The 18045-nt window shown below is 58.7% G+C and overlaps 8 protein-coding genes across 8 annotated transcripts; 4 read left to right on the top strand and 4 right to left on the bottom strand.

The window, feature by feature from the left end:
• Positions 1-504: 504 nt before the first annotated feature.
• CcaverHIS019_0300820 (uncharacterized protein) lies at positions 505-2416 on the top strand (the record flags this gene model as incomplete). Its single annotated transcript, XM_060598490.1, has 5 exons — positions 505-726; positions 758-1585; positions 1623-1944; positions 1977-2059; positions 2144-2416. 5 exons carry the CDS (start codon positions 505-507, stop codon positions 2414-2416), a joined length of 1728 nt encoding a protein of 575 aa, XP_060455278.1.
• A 291-nt stretch (positions 2417-2707) lies between these two features.
• On the bottom strand, positions 2708-4360 carry CcaverHIS019_0300810 (uncharacterized protein; the record flags this gene model as incomplete). The annotated part of the gene is made up of 1 exon (XM_060598488.1): positions 2708-4360. The coding sequence occupies one exon, from the start codon at positions 4358-4360 to the stop codon at positions 2708-2710; it is 1653 nt and encodes a 550-aa protein (XP_060455277.1).
• Positions 4361-4839: 479 nt separating this feature from the next.
• CcaverHIS019_0300800 (uncharacterized protein) lies at positions 4840-6367 on the top strand (the record flags this gene model as incomplete). The annotated part of the gene is made up of 3 exons (XM_060598487.1): positions 4840-5269; positions 5306-5433; positions 5474-6367. 3 exons carry the CDS (start codon positions 4840-4842, stop codon positions 6365-6367), a joined length of 1452 nt encoding a protein of 483 aa, XP_060455276.1.
• A 56-nt stretch (positions 6368-6423) lies between these two features.
• On the bottom strand, positions 6424-7086 carry CcaverHIS019_0300790 (uncharacterized protein; the record flags this gene model as incomplete). Its single annotated transcript, XM_060598486.1, has 1 exon — positions 6424-7086. One exon carries the CDS (start codon positions 7084-7086, stop codon positions 6424-6426), a length of 663 nt encoding a protein of 220 aa, XP_060455275.1.
• Positions 7087-12161: 5075 nt separating this feature from the next.
• Positions 12162-12547, bottom strand: CcaverHIS019_0300780 (uncharacterized protein; the record flags this gene model as incomplete). The annotated part of the gene is made up of 2 exons (XM_060598485.1): positions 12162-12191; positions 12305-12547. The coding sequence occupies 2 exons, from the start codon at positions 12545-12547 to the stop codon at positions 12162-12164; spliced, it is 273 nt and encodes a 90-aa protein (XP_060455274.1).
• Positions 12548-13372: 825 nt separating this feature from the next.
• Positions 13373-15641, top strand: CcaverHIS019_0300770 (uncharacterized protein; the record flags this gene model as incomplete). The annotated part of the gene is made up of 2 exons (XM_060598484.1): positions 13373-14462; positions 14734-15641. The coding sequence occupies 2 exons, from the start codon at positions 13373-13375 to the stop codon at positions 15639-15641; spliced, it is 1998 nt and encodes a 665-aa protein (XP_060455273.1).
• Positions 15642-15800: 159 nt separating this feature from the next.
• CcaverHIS019_0300760 (uncharacterized protein) lies at positions 15801-17037 on the top strand (the record flags this gene model as incomplete). Its single annotated transcript, XM_060598483.1, has 4 exons — positions 15801-15850; positions 15901-16007; positions 16161-16490; positions 16523-17037. 4 exons carry the CDS (start codon positions 15801-15803, stop codon positions 17035-17037), a joined length of 1002 nt encoding a protein of 333 aa, XP_060455272.1.
• Positions 17038-17175: 138 nt separating this feature from the next.
• CcaverHIS019_0300750 (uncharacterized protein) lies at positions 17176-17997 on the bottom strand (the record flags this gene model as incomplete). Its single annotated transcript, XM_060598482.1, has 1 exon — positions 17176-17997. One exon carries the CDS (start codon positions 17995-17997, stop codon positions 17176-17178), a length of 822 nt encoding a protein of 273 aa, XP_060455271.1.
• Positions 17998-18045: the final 48 nt, after the last annotated feature.

Genomic DNA, 18045 nt, shown 5'->3' with positions numbered 1-18045 from the left:
AGCTGCCAGCCCACACCGACGCGGCGCCGATGGCCCGGAACGGAGTGCGAACGGACTTTGTACCTTATGCACCGAGCACCTCGGACAAAGAGCGCTCCAGTCATCGGCGTCATTTGATTCGTCTTCCAAGTTGCCGGTGCACCCTTTGAGAGACAGGAACGCGATCTATGGCCCATGTCAGGTCTACCGAGATGGAAGTACCTGGAAGTTCCTGTTCCTCACATTCCCAGCTATTTCTTTTGGTTCTTTAAGCTTCGACACACTCACATCCGAACATCCGCCACCACCGCCGGACCGGACTGTGCCTGACCTAATGCGAAATCCACCGAGGTTCCTGTATCCCGCTACCGTACGATAGCCACCACGCCGAGTGCCTCTGGAGCTCCACGGTCAGCCACGCCGAGAAATGTTGGGGCCAGTCCGGAGCTCATCGCGGGGATGTGTGTGTGGAAGATATAAGATCAGCCAGCTGTATACCCTTCCATGCTACCCCAGACTCAAAGAATGACGAAGAACAAGATCATCGGACACGCGCCGGACCGCAGCGACCTCGCCCCAGCCTCCGACTTTGGCGTCACCCTCGACCCCCTCGCCCTCGAGTATGCGCATGACTCGGAGGCGCTTGCTCAAGCCTATGGCGGGTCGGGAATCAAGGCGCTGTTCCGGAACTGGATCGCCCTCATGTGTTCCCTGTGCGCGTGCACTGGCGGTCTACTCTTTGGCTTTGTGCGTCCTCCCTCTATATGGCTGACAACAGGACCAAGGCCTGGTATCAATCGTGTTGGTTATGCCTAATTTCCTGCACCAGTTTCCCGAGGTCGATGAAACGGTCACCTCGGCCGCGGCTCTCAATAAGGGTATCATGACGGCGCTTCTCGAGCTTGGCGCGTTTATGGGTGCGATCATGGCTGGATTCGTTGCGGACCGGTACTCCCGCAAGGCATCTATTGCTGTGGGGTTGACGTGGTTCGTCATCGGGTCGACGCTGCAGACGGCGTCGTTCCAGCTCGCCCAGCTGATTATTGGGCGTTTCGTCGGGGGTATTGGGATTGGCGTACTCTCTACAACGTCGCCGATGTACATCTCGGAGATTGCACCTCCGAACGCCCGCGGAGCCATGTTGGCTCTCGGTGAGGTGTCTATCGTCCTCGGCATTGTGGTTATGTTTTACATCACGTACGCGACGCGATTCATCGCCGGGGAGTGGAGCTACCGCCTCCCGTTCCTGATCCAGATGGTGCCGGCAATTCCTCTCGCCATCGGGCTCTTCTTCCTCCCATACTCCCCGCGTTGGCTCGCCTCACGTGGCCGCGACGAGGAGAGCCTCAAGACCCTATGCCGCCTGCGCCGCCTCCCGTCCTCCGACCCGCGTGTCCAGGCCGAGTGGCTCAATATTCGGGCTGAAGCCTGTCGCAACCGCGAGGACCTGGTTGAGCGTCACCCCAAGGCGCAGGGTGACAGTTTCGGGCAGCAGCTCAAGATGGAGGTCGCGTGCTGGGTCGATATGTTCCGAAGCGGTATTATCCGGCGTACCCTCGTCGGTATCGTCCTCATGTTCTTCCAGCAGTTCACGGGTATCAATGCTGTGAGTTTACAGTATATGCTGGTAAAGCTGACACCAGCTCATCTACTACTCGCCCACGCTGTTCCAGACTCTGGGTCTCGATTATGAGATGCAGCTTACTCTCTCGGGCGTTATGAATGTCGCCCAGCTCGTCGCTGTCATTCCACCAGTGTACTTCCTGGACGTGATCGGGCGTAAGCTACCTCTTATGATCGGCTCGGCTGGTATGGCACTCTCGCACTTTGTCGTCGCAGGCATGATTGGGCAATACGGGCACGACTGGGCGAACCATTCTACTCAGGCATGGGTTGGCGTCGCGTTCATCATCTTCTTCATGATCCCCTTCGGTAGCTCCTGGGGCCCGGTGCCTTGGTCGCTGCGTAAGTACTGCTGAGGTCTGAGCTGACGGCAGCTGCCGAAATCTTCCCATCTTCGCGCCGCGCCAAGGGTGTCGCCCTCGCTACGTGCTCCAACTGGTTCAATAACTTCATTATTGTGAGTTGAGGTTGAGCGAGGAGCTTGGCCTGCGTCGGACGGGAAGCATGAGGATCTGAGGCCGGTCGACAGCGCTAACGCCAGGGTCTGATCACACCCCCCCTCGTCAAGGGAACCGGGTACGGCGCATTCGTCTTCTTCGGCGTGTTCAGCGCCCTGTCGGGGGTGTGGACATTCTTCTGCGTGCCTGAGACCAAGGGCATTACGCTCGAGCAGATGGACAGCGTCTTTGGCGGACACTTTGCCCATGATGAGCTCGAGGCCAAGGACCAGATCATGGGTATCCTCATGGGAGGTAACCCAAACCCGAGCATCAGCGATGGCAAGCCCGACGCGGAGTGGAAGGAGCACGTGTAGACTAACCCTCTAAGGATTATGTGGTCTAAACAGTTGTCCAGTTAGCAAGTATGCAGATGGTTTTTGGTCTAAACAGTTGTCCAGTTAGCAAGTATGCAGATGGTTGTTGGTCTACACAGTTGTCCAGTTAGCAAGTATGCAGATGGTTGTTGGTCTAAACAGTTGTCCAGTTAGCAAGTATGCAGATGGTTGTTCCACGGTGGTAGTTTGAATCTACTGCATATGACCCGAGCTGGCCCTCGATAACGCGTACAGGGTTCACTTCTTGTCACCCATGACCATCTCGCCGACCTATGTGGCGTGCTGCTGGGTGCCAATTGCGTCTACAATAATCCCGCCGAGCTTGATAGCCAGCTCCTCTTCGTGGCGAGGCAGGACCACCTGCAAACCAACAGGCATCCCCTCGAGACCCTGTACGTCGTAGTTGTCCCATGCGTTCTTCTCGTGGGCGCTGCGGTACTCGCGCCCTATCTCACCGACATCCGAGCTCTTGACAGTACCGGCGGGGAACGCAAGGCTGGTCTGGTCCGTGAGGTTCCATACGAAAGTGTACGACCCCTCGCGGATCGGGAAGTTGTACCGCTTCCCTGCGGGGTATGGCGCAATGGGAGCGATGACGCCGTCAAATGGCCGGCCCGTGCCGGAGAGCTCACGGGTTGCCTGCCAGTGGGCAAGGAACTCGGCCAGGTATGCCTGCCGCGCGGCTTGGGTCTTCCACAGCTCATTAACTGTGGGTGGATTGGCGCGTGCGGCTTCAGCGGCAGCGTCAAACTGAACCAAACCGGTGGGGAAGGGCTCGGGGATTTCGCCCTTGATGGTGTTGCTGATGGTCACGCCGCCGTCGCCCTTGATGAGGGCGAAGAAGAGGTCGACCGCCCTGTTGATCTGGTACGGCTGCCACTCGACCACGGTGTGGCCGGCGGCCTCGAGCGCTGCCCGAGTTTCTTTGAGCACGCGCGTGACGGCCGGCGTGGGCTTGATCACCCCGTCGTCCATGATGATACCGAAAGACAACTTCTCAGGCACTTCCACCTCGCGCCAGGGAAGCCTGTACACGGCCGGGTCTGTTTCCCAAGGCTTGCAAGCGAGAACGGCCTTGCCCCACATTTCGAGGCTGTCGAGGTCGGTCGCCATTGGCCCAATGACAGACTTGATCGCCTCCTGGCCCGGCAGGCCTGGCCGCCCCCCCATGAGCGGGAAGCGGCCGGCGGAAGGCTTGAGACCAAACACGCCGTTGACTGCGCTCGGGATACGGATCGATCCTCCGATATCCGTGCCCGTTCCGAGCGGGGTACCGCGGAGAGCGACGAGGGCGCCTTCGCCGCCGCTTGAACCGCCCGCCCCATACGCCGAGTTGTAGGGGTTCGGCGTGTAGCCCCACACATTGTTGTACGTCTCAGCCATGAGCATGGCTGTCGGCACGTTGGTCTTGCAGAACAGCACAGCGCCGGCTGAGCGGAACGCCTTGGCGAGCACCGAGTCGTCGGACGCTGGCTTGTCGCAGTACTCGATGTATCCGATCGTCGTGTCGAACCCCTTGACATTGACATTGTCCTTCAAGCTCATCGGAAGACCGTGGAGCGGGCCGCGCGGAGTGCCGGTCTTGGCGTATTCTTCATCGATCTTGCGCGCCTCGGCGATCGCAGCGTCAAACCAAATCTCCGTTAGGCAGTTGGTTAGCTGCTGCGCGATGGCGGCACGCTTGCAGAAGGCCGTGACCACTGCTTCAGAGGTCAACTCTCTGGAAAGGAGGGCGTTGGCTAGCTGTCCGGCAGGCGTCTCGGTGATCTTGATCTCGTCGGGAGTGAGGACACCGCAGGTGGCCGGAATAGACATGACGTTGGCCTTGGCAGGGACCTGAATCTTCCACTCGGCCGGGATGGCCGCTGTGCGTGCAGCCTGCTTGGCCGCTGAAACCTCCTTCCAAGTCTTGCTCTGAGTCATTGTGTAAGGGGAGTGAGAATTGAATACATCGATAGTGACCCGCTGGCATAAGTAAGTTCTGGAGAGGTGGGCAGAGGAGGTGTGCTTGTAAGCACAATGGTTTTGCCGGTCGGAAAGCAGTACACTGGACATCCGCGACTCCGTACACCCGCTGGCTTGGATGATGATGGACCATCATCAAAAGCAGTGACCTTTTTATGCATCCTGTCTCACCTCGAATGGTTTCCCCGACAACAAGTCTATCTCTAGTTTCATCTCACACTATCACAGTTATCTTGGGAGTCTCAGACGGCCATGTCCGAAACGACGCTGGCATTAATGATTCAGATCTAGGCGAGTCGTATCGGTCGTATACCTGCTAAGCGCTCTGGCGCTCAAACATTGCCCGGCTTGCCCGACACGGGCCCCACTTGCCCACTAACCATACCGTCTACTTATTTTATCCCTTGGCTGAGGCTTGGATTCACCGACTCATCACCATGCTCCGCCCCCTCCTTCGGCAAGTTACCCCTCGGCTTGCGCGCGCAGTGAGCACGGCGCCGCGCGCCGCGGCCGTCACGCAGCACGCGACGACTGCCGGTCCCCCTCCGCCTCCCCCGCAGCCAGTCGAGGCCAAGCCGCCCGCGACATTCCACGTCGCCGGCGCCCAGCCGATCGCCGTGTCCTCATCCGGCGTGACGTTCCGCATGGCCGACGGGCGCGAGGTGCTCGACGGCGTGAGTGGCGGCGCGGCCGTCGCTTGCCTCGGATACTCGAACCCCGACCTGGTTGCGGTAATGGCGCGTCAGGCGGCCCAGATGCCCTACGCATACCACCAGGCCCTGGGACACGATGTGAGCGAGGAGCTGGCCCAGTTCCTCATCGACCGTAGCAGTGGCGCGTTTGTCGCTGGCGCGTTCCTCAACTCTGGTACGTGCAAAGTAGTAGGAGGGAGACTGACCCCAGGCTCCGAGGCCATCGAGGCGATCCTGAAGCTTGTTCGTCAGTACTGGATCGAGGAGGGCCAGCCGCAGCGCAAGTACATCATTGCACGCTCGCCGGCGTATCACGGCAACACGCTTGGCTCGCTTGGGGTGAGTCTCTCTATTAGCGAGTGACAAGGTCTGACTTTAGACGGGCTACGTTCCTGGTCGCCGCAACTTGTATGACAACTACTTCTCGGACGCGTACCAGCACGTCGACACCCCACAGGCGCGTGACCGCCTCCCTGGCGAGAACGATGCAGCGTACAGCGAGCGCTTGGCCGCCGAACTTGACGCCAAGATCGAGGAGCTGGGTCCGGAGAACGTCATGGCTTTTATTGCTGAGCCTGTTGGCGGTACAGGGCCAGGCGTTACGCCTCCCCCGAAGGGATACTTCCCCGCCATCGAGAAAGTCGTCAAGAAGCACAACCTCATCTTCATCATGGACGAGGTGATGAGCGGCACTGGGCGGTCGGGTACGCTGTTCGCGTTCGACACCGTCGCCGAGGGCGTCAAGCCCGACGTCATCTCCATGGCCAAGGGCTTGGGCGGTGGGTACGTGACCATCTCGGGAGTACTGGTTGGCCAGCGACTCGTGGATGTGATCCGGCGCGCTGGCGTTTGGAAGAACAGCCACACGTATCAGAACCATCCCGTCAACTGTGCTGTCGCGCTCGCAGTCCTCAAGAAGATGGAGGACAAGAATCTGTTGGCAAACGTGCGTGCACGCGGCACGCAGCTGCTCGAGGGGTTGAAGAAGGCCTTCAAGGATGACAAGCGCGTGTTCGAGGTGCGCGGACAGGGTCTCTTCCTCGCTGTAGACTTTGACGTCCCGACCTCCCTTACGCCCCGGTTTGCCGCTCGCGTCAAGGAGCGCGCAATGGCTAATGGGCTCATGGCGCTCGCAGGCGTTGGTACTGTCGACGGCGTGAACGGCGACTGTATCATCCTCGCACCCGCTTACACCATCACCGCGGCCGAGGCGGACAAGATGGTGGCAATAATCAAGAAGAGCGTCAACGAGTGCTTTGCCGAGCTCGAATAGCACAGTTTGTGTACACTAAGAACTATACATGTACCATCTATGACTCAAACTTCATCTCATTGACCGAAACCGTCGTGGTCCTGGAGGAACTTGATCTCCTCAGGCGTGCTCTCACGCCCGAGCACAGCGTTGCGGTGGGGGAAGCGCCCATACTTTGCAATAATGTCGCGGTGCTCCTTTGCAAACTTGTCCTGTTCCGCCTGGAAATCTCCGCCAACCGTGCCAAAGAGCACGACAGCGTCTTCCTGGTCCTGGAGCACTTCCGAGTGCATGTACGGCATGTAGAGGAACATCTTCTCCTCGGGCTTGAGGCCCTTATCGAGCCCCTTTGCGACGGCGTACTTGCTCAATGCGAGGGCATGTGCGTCCGTCTGGAATGCGCGCGCAGTCCTGCGGAACATGTTACGCGGGGCTTGATCGTACACGATAACTCCGGCCAGCGCCGCCTGTGGGTCGGTGAAGCATTCGCGCGGGGTCGAGCTGCAGTAGCTCGCCAGGTCGTTAGGGTTGCCGTGGGGTGGGGCCGGAGAGGCGCCGATGCATTCCCAAATGTCGTTGTAGTGCACGCGACACTTGTCGTCGACGTCGACGCCGCCCGTGAACCACTGGCTAGGGCCAAACTGGCCGTACCACAGTCCCAGGACTTGGTTGACCCAGTTTGGGCCGAGGGTCGCGGCGGCCTTGCTGCCGTTCGCGGCGGTGCGGGCGGCGGCGGTCATGGTGGAGTGGGTGTTTACGGAGGTTTGGGAGGAATTGAGTGATGTGTGTATGAAGAACGCGACGAGACCCAAGACGAGAGGCGCTGCGATAAAGATAAAGTTGCGAGTGGACGACAGGATGAAGAAGAATGATGAAAAGGGTTCTGTTGATGCCCGATTGATGCTATTTCATTCGATCAACGGAAGAATCGGACCGAGATTATCCAGCCATGACGCGGTCCAACCTCATTTCGTAAGCACAGCTCCGCACTCTTCCGCTTCTGTTCATAACGGCTGCTTTGCACATCTTTGCAAGCAGACTCTTACTTGATTGCTCATCCTCTCTTACCCATATTATATTAGCATCAACCACCAAGCCCCCGGAAGCGAAGACAGATGAGACCGAGCTACTTTCCCCACGGAAGCCGCTGCGGTGAGGGAACGCGTAGCCAACTCGGGGACTTTGCTGGCCATGCACAACGCGTGGCTCGCGGTTTCTTGCATGCTGCCGAGGTACACATACCATGCCGACGTGTTCCGTCGTTCACGTACAAGCGAATAGTTGGGATACCTCCGTTAGGAGTAGGCGATGGTTGGACGCGGTGAAGAGCTGGCGAGTTGTCACCCGATCACCTCACCACCACCGCAACCCAGATTTTGACTTTGCAACATCTCTCTTCTCTCCATCATCATCCCTCAATCCATCCCCCTCATCTATCCTCGCACGTCTGTCACTTATCCTATTCGCGTAACCTTCCATCCTCACCAGCTGATTCATCCCCTCACTTCCCACAAGCAACAGCATCAACAGAGGCGACCTTCCTCGCGGACCCCGTCACTAGAGAGCTGACTCATCTCCTTCCACATCCTCCACTCATCTGTCCGCACACTTTGATCTCCACTCCTTGATTTTTGACCCATCACGCTTTCCTCAATTCTCACGTCCTCATCTCAGCCTCCTCGGCATAAGCCAGCGCTTCTCCAGTGCTCGCGCGAGTATCACCCACCTTCCACCATCCCACCATTGCCAAGTACTCTAGAAGGTGCGATCACACATTGAGTCGGTTTCGCCACGCCCAATTGACCGACAGCCATTCCGCGAGCCTCAGTCTTCGGTGTAAATATAGTGTTTGTTTCCCCACAGCGCAAACCGCAGGAACATTGGCATATCGCCGGTCCAGCCACAGGAGCCCCAACCCTCCCCGGCCTCGATGTCATCCTCTCAGTAGGCTGGCCTTTGAAACCGAGTTGGTCTACGAGTGAGTCTGGTGATGTCCCTTTACCTATAATTCCCAGGCGATCGTGGTTAGGCGACAAGGCGAGGGTGGTCCTGGCGTCGGCAGAGGCCAAAGAAGCAAGGGCTCTCGCGCGTATAGAGTGAGAAATGATGCATGTGGGAGACTCGACAACTTTACACAGCACGTAGATAATACTAGAGCCCAGTTTGGCTATCAGTTCGTCGTTCTTCTCCATTGCAACTAGACTTTGACACATTGCACATTGTACTGTAATAAGCGGAATTGTTATTACGGGCGTTGGGTTTGCGTGATGTTCGGATTAGTCACATTGTATGTATACGGCATTATGACACTCCTTCCTCGCATGTTTACACGTATCATCCTTGAACTCTTCAACTCTCTTTCCCTATCCCTCACAAATTATCTCACTCTTATCCCCTATCTTACCACTCTTCTGTTTATACACTTCCCCTCGCTGTCCATCCTCATACACTCCACCACCTCCTCAACCGCCACATCATCACCTTCGCCATGCTACAGCTATAGTCACCTTCCTCCTATCCTCCACCAACCGCGTTGCGCAACGACAATCAGTACAGTAAGCTCCGTCCACCTATAAGCAGCTATAGCTAGTGCCGTGTGTCGCAATCCCTCTACAACAGGCATCTCCCTAAGGGCGCATCCGCCACACTCAACCCCGCAGCGCCGTCTGGTAAGCCAAAGTCACCTATCTTCCTCCCCCCACGAACCTTCCAATCTCCAGCGACAAGAGTAAATGAGCCCATATCCGTCCCGTTGCTGATTAGCAGTAGCGTACCGTCATCGAATAGACCGGTCCCCCCCCCCCGCCCAAACCGCCCCCGCGCACGCTCTCCACCGGCCGTGGCAACCAACAACCTTCCTCATCACCTCCTTCTCTACAGCCACCAAGACCTAAACTCCGCAACCCTACCTTCATCAGCGATTCCCCCATGGCTATCTCCAACCCAAGGCGCAACCCCAACGCCAAAGCCGAGGCTTTCGAGGCCCTGTACCACCCAGCGCTCATCGATCTCATTTTTGCAATTGCCCCTTTCGAGTCTCTCTTGGTCCTCCGCGATGTTTGCCAAAACTGGAGGCATCGCGCAAACTGCAGCTTCGTTTGGCAGGCCTTGATTGATGCAGGTTTCACCAATCATCGCGGCGAGATTCCCTTTCTTGTGTGAACACCGGACGAGGCCCCCGGCAAGATCGGTCGGACCGATAACGAAAATGAAAAGCACGGAGACGCACAACAGTGTTAATAGAAGGAGCAATACAAGTTGTATGTAGGATGCCCGTGTGTAGATGGATGGAGCCAGGTACCAGGCTCTGTTAACGCATCAGGCTTGTTTCTTTTTGATTACATCTCGCGGAAGCCAGCATGTCCTCGGCGGACCTTGACGACCTCTGGAGGAATAGTGCACCCCGTCAAGACTGGCAGCAGAACCTAATGACAGACTGACAGAAGAGGTTCACTTTTGCCATTGGCCGAACACGCCACTTGTCGATGCGCAACCACCTTGCAACGTCGTGATCATCTCTGATCGTATAGTGGCTAGTATGCTCGCTTGTCATGACCTGACCGCGGGAGACCGGAGTTCAATTCTCCGTCAGAGAGGTGTTATGCATTGTAACATTTTTGTGATGAGAGATGAGGGGGAGTTTGTTTGGCAGTGCAGGCGACGTGTATGGGGAAGCAGGCTTCTTAAATATCTACGTGATGTTGTTGAAGTGGCGATTTAATCAATTCAACGTAGAAAATGTACATGTCATATTGACTCTAAACTCTTAACCCACCCACTCCTTTGTATCTACGTCTCGGGATCGAGACAACACAATGCCCTCCTCCACCTCTTCCATCGCCCGCCTCTCGGTCCAGTCTACGATCAGCACCTTCCTCCTTCCTACCCTTTCCTCTTACTCACCTCCTCAACCCCCCTCCCATCAGCCTGAACCAAAATCCTCTCAATCTCAACGCTGGCCTCCCCCAACGTGTCGCACTGCGTAAGAGCTCGCGCAATATGCGCATCGAGGTTGAGGTCGAGTTCTGGCGCGACCCTGCGTAGAGCGTTCATGAGGGCGCGTTTCTCGGCCTGTTCGTTAGGTCCCCATAGGAGAGCGGCGAGGAGTGGTCGTCCCCTAACAGTGGTTGACGATAGGGCGGAGCGGTAGCGCGCCACTATCGGAGCGGGTGTTGGGTCGATGCGGTGGTAGGTCGGGACAGGAGTGATTGGGAGGGAAGGGGGGAGGGGTTGTGGGCGGCGCGGTTGCGGGTGGAGGAGGGTGGGGTTAACATGGTCATGGGAGGGGGAAGGGGGATGGTTCGGGAATGTAACAGGTTGAGATGGAGTGGAAGACTGGCTTGAGGTGCCGGAACTTAGGGGTGGGTACTCGAGTTGGGATCTCACTTCGTTCAAGTTGGGGAGGCGGTATCCCGTTTCGTGGGGGTTGGGGAGACGGCGTGGTCCCCCTATCTGGCGTTTAGGCGGCCTGCCATCCTGTCGGAATGGAATGGCTCTGGGCCATCGGAGGGGTCCTCCAAGCTCTGGCGGGAGGATTGCAGACGAACTGGCGTCGGTCTCCGTCTCAACTGAGATGGTGGTTGGTGGGAAATCGGTCGAGCTCTCCACCTCTATGGGTCGTGTGGTGGGTGGTTGCGGCGTTAGAGATGGTTGGCGGGCTAGAGATTGGCGTCCCAGAGATGGGTGGGGCCCTAGAGAGAGGGGTTGAGAACGAGGTGCACCGACGACAGCCATGGTACTCCCTATCGGGCTGCTGCGTCCCTCGCTAACCTCTGTCAAGGGATGGAGTGGGATTCCGTGGGTGTAAGGTACGAGAGAGGGTGGTGGGGTTGGGGGGTGTCTGTCTCGCTGTTGCAGGCCTCGCTCCGGAGTATAGTAGTGTGTCTGTTGAGAGGGTGGTGGGGTTGGAGGGTCTCTGTCTCGCTGTTGCAGGCCTCGATCTGGAGTATAGTAGTGTGTCTGTTGAGAGGGTGCGTTGCGCCTATCGGCGTTAGCGCCCTCGGCGGAGCGCCGGACTGAGCGGCGCCTGACCGTCACCGTGTCCTGTGTGGCTGTTGAAGCCACCTGGTGGAAGGGGTTGCGAGACATGGGGCGATGGAGAGTTGGACGTGGATGGTTGCGCGAAATGCGAAGGTTTTGTCTGCTTCTTCGGATGCACGGACTCGGGCATCCGCATGTCAACACGGGCGTCGGGCAGGCTCGAAACTCGTAGCGCAGATAACCCACGGCCGACCGGTCGAGGCCCGCAAGTGGACAGATGCCTTCTGATGATCTGGGGGCTGCTTCGTCTTGCCGACTTGATACGGCCCAGTTCGGGAACCCACTGCTTCTCACTATTGGGAATCAAGCGAGCACTCTCTCCCTACATTGCCTCAATGTTGGTGAAGGACCTGATGACCTGAGTTTATTCATGAACGGGTAGTGCAGTGTCAAATTGATCTGGACACTGCAAGGTGTTCCAATGAGGCCTTCCAGTGCGGCGGTAAGGTAGTGTTAGCTGATTTGAACAAAGCTAAAACCTCACTCATTCCGATATTTAACCTCGTCGTTTTGGGCAAGAACAACTCCAGCCTCCGTTCATAAAAGCGCTGTTCGCAGCTTCCCACTTGCGCCACTCGAACGAGGGTCATTCCCACAGCTGTGCATATACAGGAGTCTGCATACCAAGCTCTACTGACAAGTTCTGATGGGGGGGGGGAGGAGAATCATCGGCACAGAAGGCACCGAAGGATCCGCCAGCGCCTGGCCGGGTTTGGGGCGTGGGAGGGCTGGGAAGGTTGGGTGGTCCGCTCCGGGGGACGCTGTTCGGGGGGAGCTATCGCTGCGTGTCGTTCTCGACACTGGCCTCGGTGTCAGCATGGTTCGGCGAGCGTCACGGCCAGGACAACTACCTCCTCACTCTGCCGATTTTGACCCAACTCACTCCCGCCACCCACTCGTAAGCTATGGAAGACTCACCGCCTCGCGCGCAATCAACAGCGCCTCAACGGCATCACTCATCTCCATCAATCCCAGATCGCCCTGCAATATGGCCGTATAGGCGGGATCCAGCACGAGGTCGGGCTCCAGCTGGGTCGCCACAGTGTGGATGCGTAGACGTCTGGCCTTGTCCGAGGTGTGCCAGAGTAGTACCTCTGGCAGACCTTTGTCTTTGACGATGAGGGCGCGGTATTTCTTCACGATGGGAGCCAGGTCGGGCATGGTAATGGCGAATGAGATGTTGAGGGTTGTGACCGAGGCCAGTGATCTACGTGCCAACAGAGTGCAACTAATTTTCCAAGCTGTGCATCGAGACCTAACAAGAAGCCTGGACTAAAGCGGATGCAGGGTGCGGCTTGGTCGCACGGACGCACGGAAGAGGCGGTAAGGAAGAGAAGCAGTTCGTTGTCACCGATATCCAAGTCGCCGCTTTCAGGCGTCCAACGTGCTACGTCGTTGGTTCAAGCCTCATCTGTGGCGAGTGCGTCCTGCGTACAGGCCAGTACCGACCGCTCCGCCTCATCGAATGCTCGATTGCGATCGGTACGACCAGGCTTCGGCGCTTGGGCCTCGCTTGGGCCTCGCTTGGGCCTCAAGCAGGAATGGTGATCGGGAGAAGAGTAGTGGCGGAGGTGATGGAAACGGCGGTGCCCAGCAATGCCAACTCGGCCATCATTCTCGTCGTCAACGTCCTCCAGGCACAGAATAACTTGCATCTTCGTCCCACTCCCAATCACTAGCATACCCACCACCCCACAACCCCCCCACTCCCGCTAGCTCATTTGCGTATCCTTGCCTTGACTCGACTCGACGCGCCCGATGCATTCCACGCCGACGCGTTGGTGCATACCCTACTACTCACCGTGTACTGCTGCTGGCGCTTAGTTTACCGCCTGCACAGGGCCAGGGCCCCACAACATTTTGCCACCCAGAGCATTGTGACCCTGAATCTGAATCGCGTGCGGTGAATTCATCCCCGCCCACACAATCTCTCTCCCTCTCACTCCTTCTCACTCCCTCTCGACTGTACATCATCCACCATCCACAATGTCCTCACTCCCATCACTCCGCCGCGCTTCCTTCCTGGACGGCAAGATGGATAAGCTGTCCCTCGACGATCTGACCATCCGTTCCTTCAGTTTCCCCAGCCCACCCTCCATCCTATCTCTCTCGCCGCCGCGCTCAACCCCGCTCGAGCCCGTCACTTCAAAGCTCGACCGCACAGCCTTCCCACACATTTTCGAAACTGTCTTCAAGTACGCTCCCTACGAGAGTCTGCTGGTGCTGCGCGCAACATGCTCCGAGCTGCGCGATCATGTAGACGAGGTGCTGTTGCACCACATTGTCGTGCGTGCACCCGCGAGCACGAGTCTTATTGGGCGGCTGCTCGGTACCCTTACGACGCCGCCTTCGTGCGTCCGCTCCGTGCTTGGACGCATGCCACGAACAGATTGGAGCCTAGACGGACATCTCGCCGAGGCAGTTAGGGTCGTGGACATTGACCGCGCCGACGGGCCATGGAACCTCGCCGAGGTGGATGAACTACGCCGTCTTCCACACGTGGCAGTGGTGCGATACCGTGGCTCATACCTCCGCAACATGGACCCGGATAGTGGTACGCTCGATCCGGGGGGCGTACTTGGCTCCCCTGGCATCATCGTGCGGATGCACCGTACAGGTCATCCAGTTATGGTACAGTACCCACGCTCCGACGCAACCATCATTGCATGTCCCGTGTATTATACGACCACGACGCCACTGCTGTGGTGCAGTAACTCTACCGGCAAGTCGGGGGTCGAAGGCAAGACGGCATGCGCGTACCTCTTCCAGCGGGTTCAGGACGGCGCGCTACCCGCCGTGGACAGCATCTACGCCGGACACATGGTGCGTTCTATCGCGCAGGCTGCACTGCGTCCCGGCGTGTTAGATGTCGTTCTCGTCGAGGGCGAGGCGTGGGCCAAGTCGTGGAACGAGCACGCTGGCACGTGGAATGAACGCCAGATGCGCAACTCGCTGCGCACCGTCATCCTCGACGCGGCACAAGATATTGCGCCCCGGCCACGAGACCGCGACAAGGTCGCAAAAGTCAAGCGCAAGCTCAAGTTCATGTCGCTGGAGCAGTACCGATCCGTGCTTGGTGAGAACAAGTATGATCTGGTTTCGCGGTGGTAAGGCAAGGCGTCGGCGTGGGAGGCCGCGTGGGAGGCCCGCCTCATCCGGCGGCAGAGTCTATCTCGGATTAACCTCGGAGTTGTTCGACCGAGTCCCATTGGTGGGCTCCACTCCAACATTACAACGTTGCCACCCGCCTTTTCATCGTCATCAACATCCATCGAAACCCCACAACTTCGGCAGAGGTAACCATGTCTTTAGGGTTAGCTGACAGCAGGTAGCCACGCGCTGAGCAGTTCCCCCCACCCCTCCGCCATCCATGATCGACTGCGCCGCCTATCCCCACATCATCAACTCCATCTTCGAGTACGCCCCGCACGGCGCGCTCGTATCCCTGCGGGCAACATGCCGCCTGTGGCGAGACATAGCGGACCGGCGGCTGGTACGCCACCTCGCCTTGATCAAAGGCTACAAGGCCGTGTCCAAGATGGAGGGCGAGCACCACCACCTTCCCTTTGACCTCGCCACCCGTCCCGACCTCCACCACGCCATCCACTGCCTGGACATTGAACAAGAGGCGGAAGAATGGGACTGGCGCCAGCCATGTCCGATCCTGCCGTTCGTCGCACCCGCCGTGATCCGGAACTATGGCGGCATCACGCCATTCAGCGTTGCCGACTTCCCACGCGGCCGCACTCTCGTCCAACTCGCCCATGACCGGTTCACACACTTTGGTTCCGGTCCATCCCGCTGGGCATTACACCTATGTCATTCAGTCGAACGCGTGGTGGTACACTACGCAACACCGCCGTATGGGTACAAGAACCGCGAGCTGCTGTATTGCCTCACAGCATTGAGCACCGAGGTGCGCGAGGTCGTGCTCCTCCTCGACACGGAGGCTGGGGAAGCGGACGAGATAAGGCTGGCGCTAGGCCGCACCGTCTCTGACCGGGTCACGGAGCCGCTGCGGCGCGTCGAGGCCCGGTCGCCGCCATTCGTCCTTGTTGCGAATGGTGACTTTCCCGCCTGGCTCGCGGGTGAGGAGTCGCTCGAGGACGCAGTGACCAAGCTCGTCCGCGCGGACCGGTGTCGCTGGAGCGAGGACGAGGTGCGCGCCGTCACGCGGGGTGCTGTATCGTGGGAGACGCACGAGGCGTACCGCACGCGTGTGGGCGCTTGGGCGTACGAGCTGGAGTGGGGCTGAGGGGTGCTGCGTCTTTGTATCAAAGGTTGTATGTTATGTGTAGCATTTTCCAGACCGAGACTGTCAAGTACCCGTGATAACCGAATACCCGGACATGGCCGACACCCATGCCACATAAACCTCCCTGTCCATTTCTTTACTAACACATACACATCCGCGATGAAGGCCTTCCAGATCAAGTACCACGCCCACCCCCGCGAGCACAAAGTGTGCGTTGTCTCAATCCCGACCACCGCAACCACGCTGACGCTGACGCCAGCTCGGAGATTCCCCCGCCGGTTCCCGGGCCGGGACAGGTGCTCGTGGATGTATATGCCGCCGGGCTCAACTTCTTCGACGTGCTGCAGGCGCAGAACCTGTACCAGCGTGGGTGTTGTCGGCGGTTCAAACTCCACCCCTGCGCCAACCTCCAACTCCACCCCTGCGCCAACCTCCAACTCCACCCCGCGCCAACCTCCCATCCCCCCCCCTCCCCCCCTCCCCCCTCCCTCCCCCCCCCACCCCCGCCGCTGACACCAGACAAACCCCCTCTCCCATTCACCCTCGGTGTCGAGTTTGCGGGCCGCATCTCGTCCCACTCCCCCATCCCTCCTGGCTGCCGCTTCAAACGCGGCGACAGGGTTATCGGCCGTGGTCTCGGCGCATATGCGGAACAAAACGTCGCTTCGCCCTCAAACCTCCTCCCTCTCCCGGACAATCTGAGCTACGAACAAGGCGCGGCATTCTATGTCGCCTACCCGACCAGTTACGAGGCTATTGTCGGCCGCGGGCGCGCCAAGCCAGGCGAGTGGGTGCTCGTCCACGCCGCCGCTGGCGGGGTGGGTATAGCCGCCGTCCAGATTGCCAAGGGTGAGTTTTGCGCTAATTCAACTGATGAAAAGGCCTCGGATGCAAAGTCATCGGAACGGCTAGTACGGACAAGAAACGCAATGTCGCGCTGGCCGCAGGTTGCGACTACGTGCTCGACTATACGCAGCCGTGGCAGGACGAGGTGAAACGCATCTCGGGAGGCGGGGTCGATATCGTATATGACCCCGTCGGCCTACTTGTCCCTTCGCTCAAGGTTGTCAAGTGGAATGCGCGTCTTTTGGTCGTTGGATTTGCCGGCGGGACGATTGAGAACGTGCCGGCCAACCTGGTACTACTTAAGAATGTCGAGGTGCTGGGCGTCCGCGGAGGCGAGACGAGTATTCGTGATCCAGGCCGCTACGCCAAGACGATCGAGGCGTGTTTCGATATGGTGGCGGGCGGCAAGGTCAGACCAGTCCTGCATGAGCGGATCTATGAGGGACTGGAAGAGCTGGCGCAGGGCTTGGAGGATTTGGAGAGTCGAAAAGTGTTTGGAAAGGCGGTAGTAAGGATCCGGAGAGAGGATGGGTCGATGGCCAAGTTGTAGACGAGACATGCACGGCGGCTTGCGCGCAGTGGCACGTACGGTGGCCAAATCAAACCACGATGGTTTACGCACTCCAGCCCCATTCACGTCTTATTCTGCACAACGCAGTCGGGGCATGATTGTATCGCTCTCTACGCTCTATGCGACCCAGTCCGTGCCCTCATCAACGGCCCGCCACGGCTCCATTGCATCAAACAACCTCCCAAAGCATCCGCCATGCCATCGCCTGACTGCGGCCCACTCCTCGCTTGGCAGTGTGACTGCCAACATGGCCAGCCATGCCGTGACGATACAGTCGGCGTAACTGGCCGCGTCTCCCAGGAACGGGCCGTCGGTTGTTGCATATAACCCGGACAACGGGCCCAATGTCTTCTCGAGGCTTTTCAGAGTCTTGGCCCGCGCTTCGCCGGCCAGCTCAAAGCCCTGCCAACTCGTGACGTAGGGCGATGCGCGGCGGACGAACTCGGCCTGTGTCGCCTCTCGCGTACTGGGGTCGAAGGGGAAGCCGAAGGCCGAGAGGCCCGTGTGGGCCGTGAAGGCTGCGTCGACGGCCATGTTGAATTTCGCATAGGCCGGATGAGGGCGGTCAGAGACGTCGGTTAGGGGGACGAGGAGGGGGACGCTGCTGTCGAGCTTAAAGTCCAGGCCCAGGTCGGGAAAGAGGTCAGGTCCATGAAGAGAGGCGAGGTGGAGCGCAATGTCGTACGAGTCGCCATAGAGGGCGTCGTCCTTGAGAATAGGCAGGGTGTAGAAGTCGGTCCCGTCGTTGAACTTGCGTCCGGCGGCGAGGTTGAGGCTCTTGCGCACCCTTGAGATGGAGGGGAGGGGGACCCAGATTGTCCGGTAGTGCGCTGATTTGAGATTCAGTGCCAGGCGCGCCTTCCATGGGTTGGGGGAGCAGACGTTGCGTGTGCGGGGTTGGGCCATCGCAATGTCGTAGAGGATCATTTCGTCAGTCATGGTGAGAGGATGAGTGCGAGGAGATGCCAAGATGTGAAGATGACGAAG

Source organism: Cutaneotrichosporon cavernicola (assembly GCF_030864355.1).
Source record: "Cutaneotrichosporon cavernicola HIS019 DNA, chromosome: 3".
NCBI classification, from domain to species: Eukaryota; Fungi; Basidiomycota; class Tremellomycetes; order Trichosporonales; family Trichosporonaceae; genus Cutaneotrichosporon; species Cutaneotrichosporon cavernicola.
The sequence above is the reverse complement of the archived record's forward strand: the minus strand, read 5'-3'. Positions and strand labels throughout refer to the sequence as shown.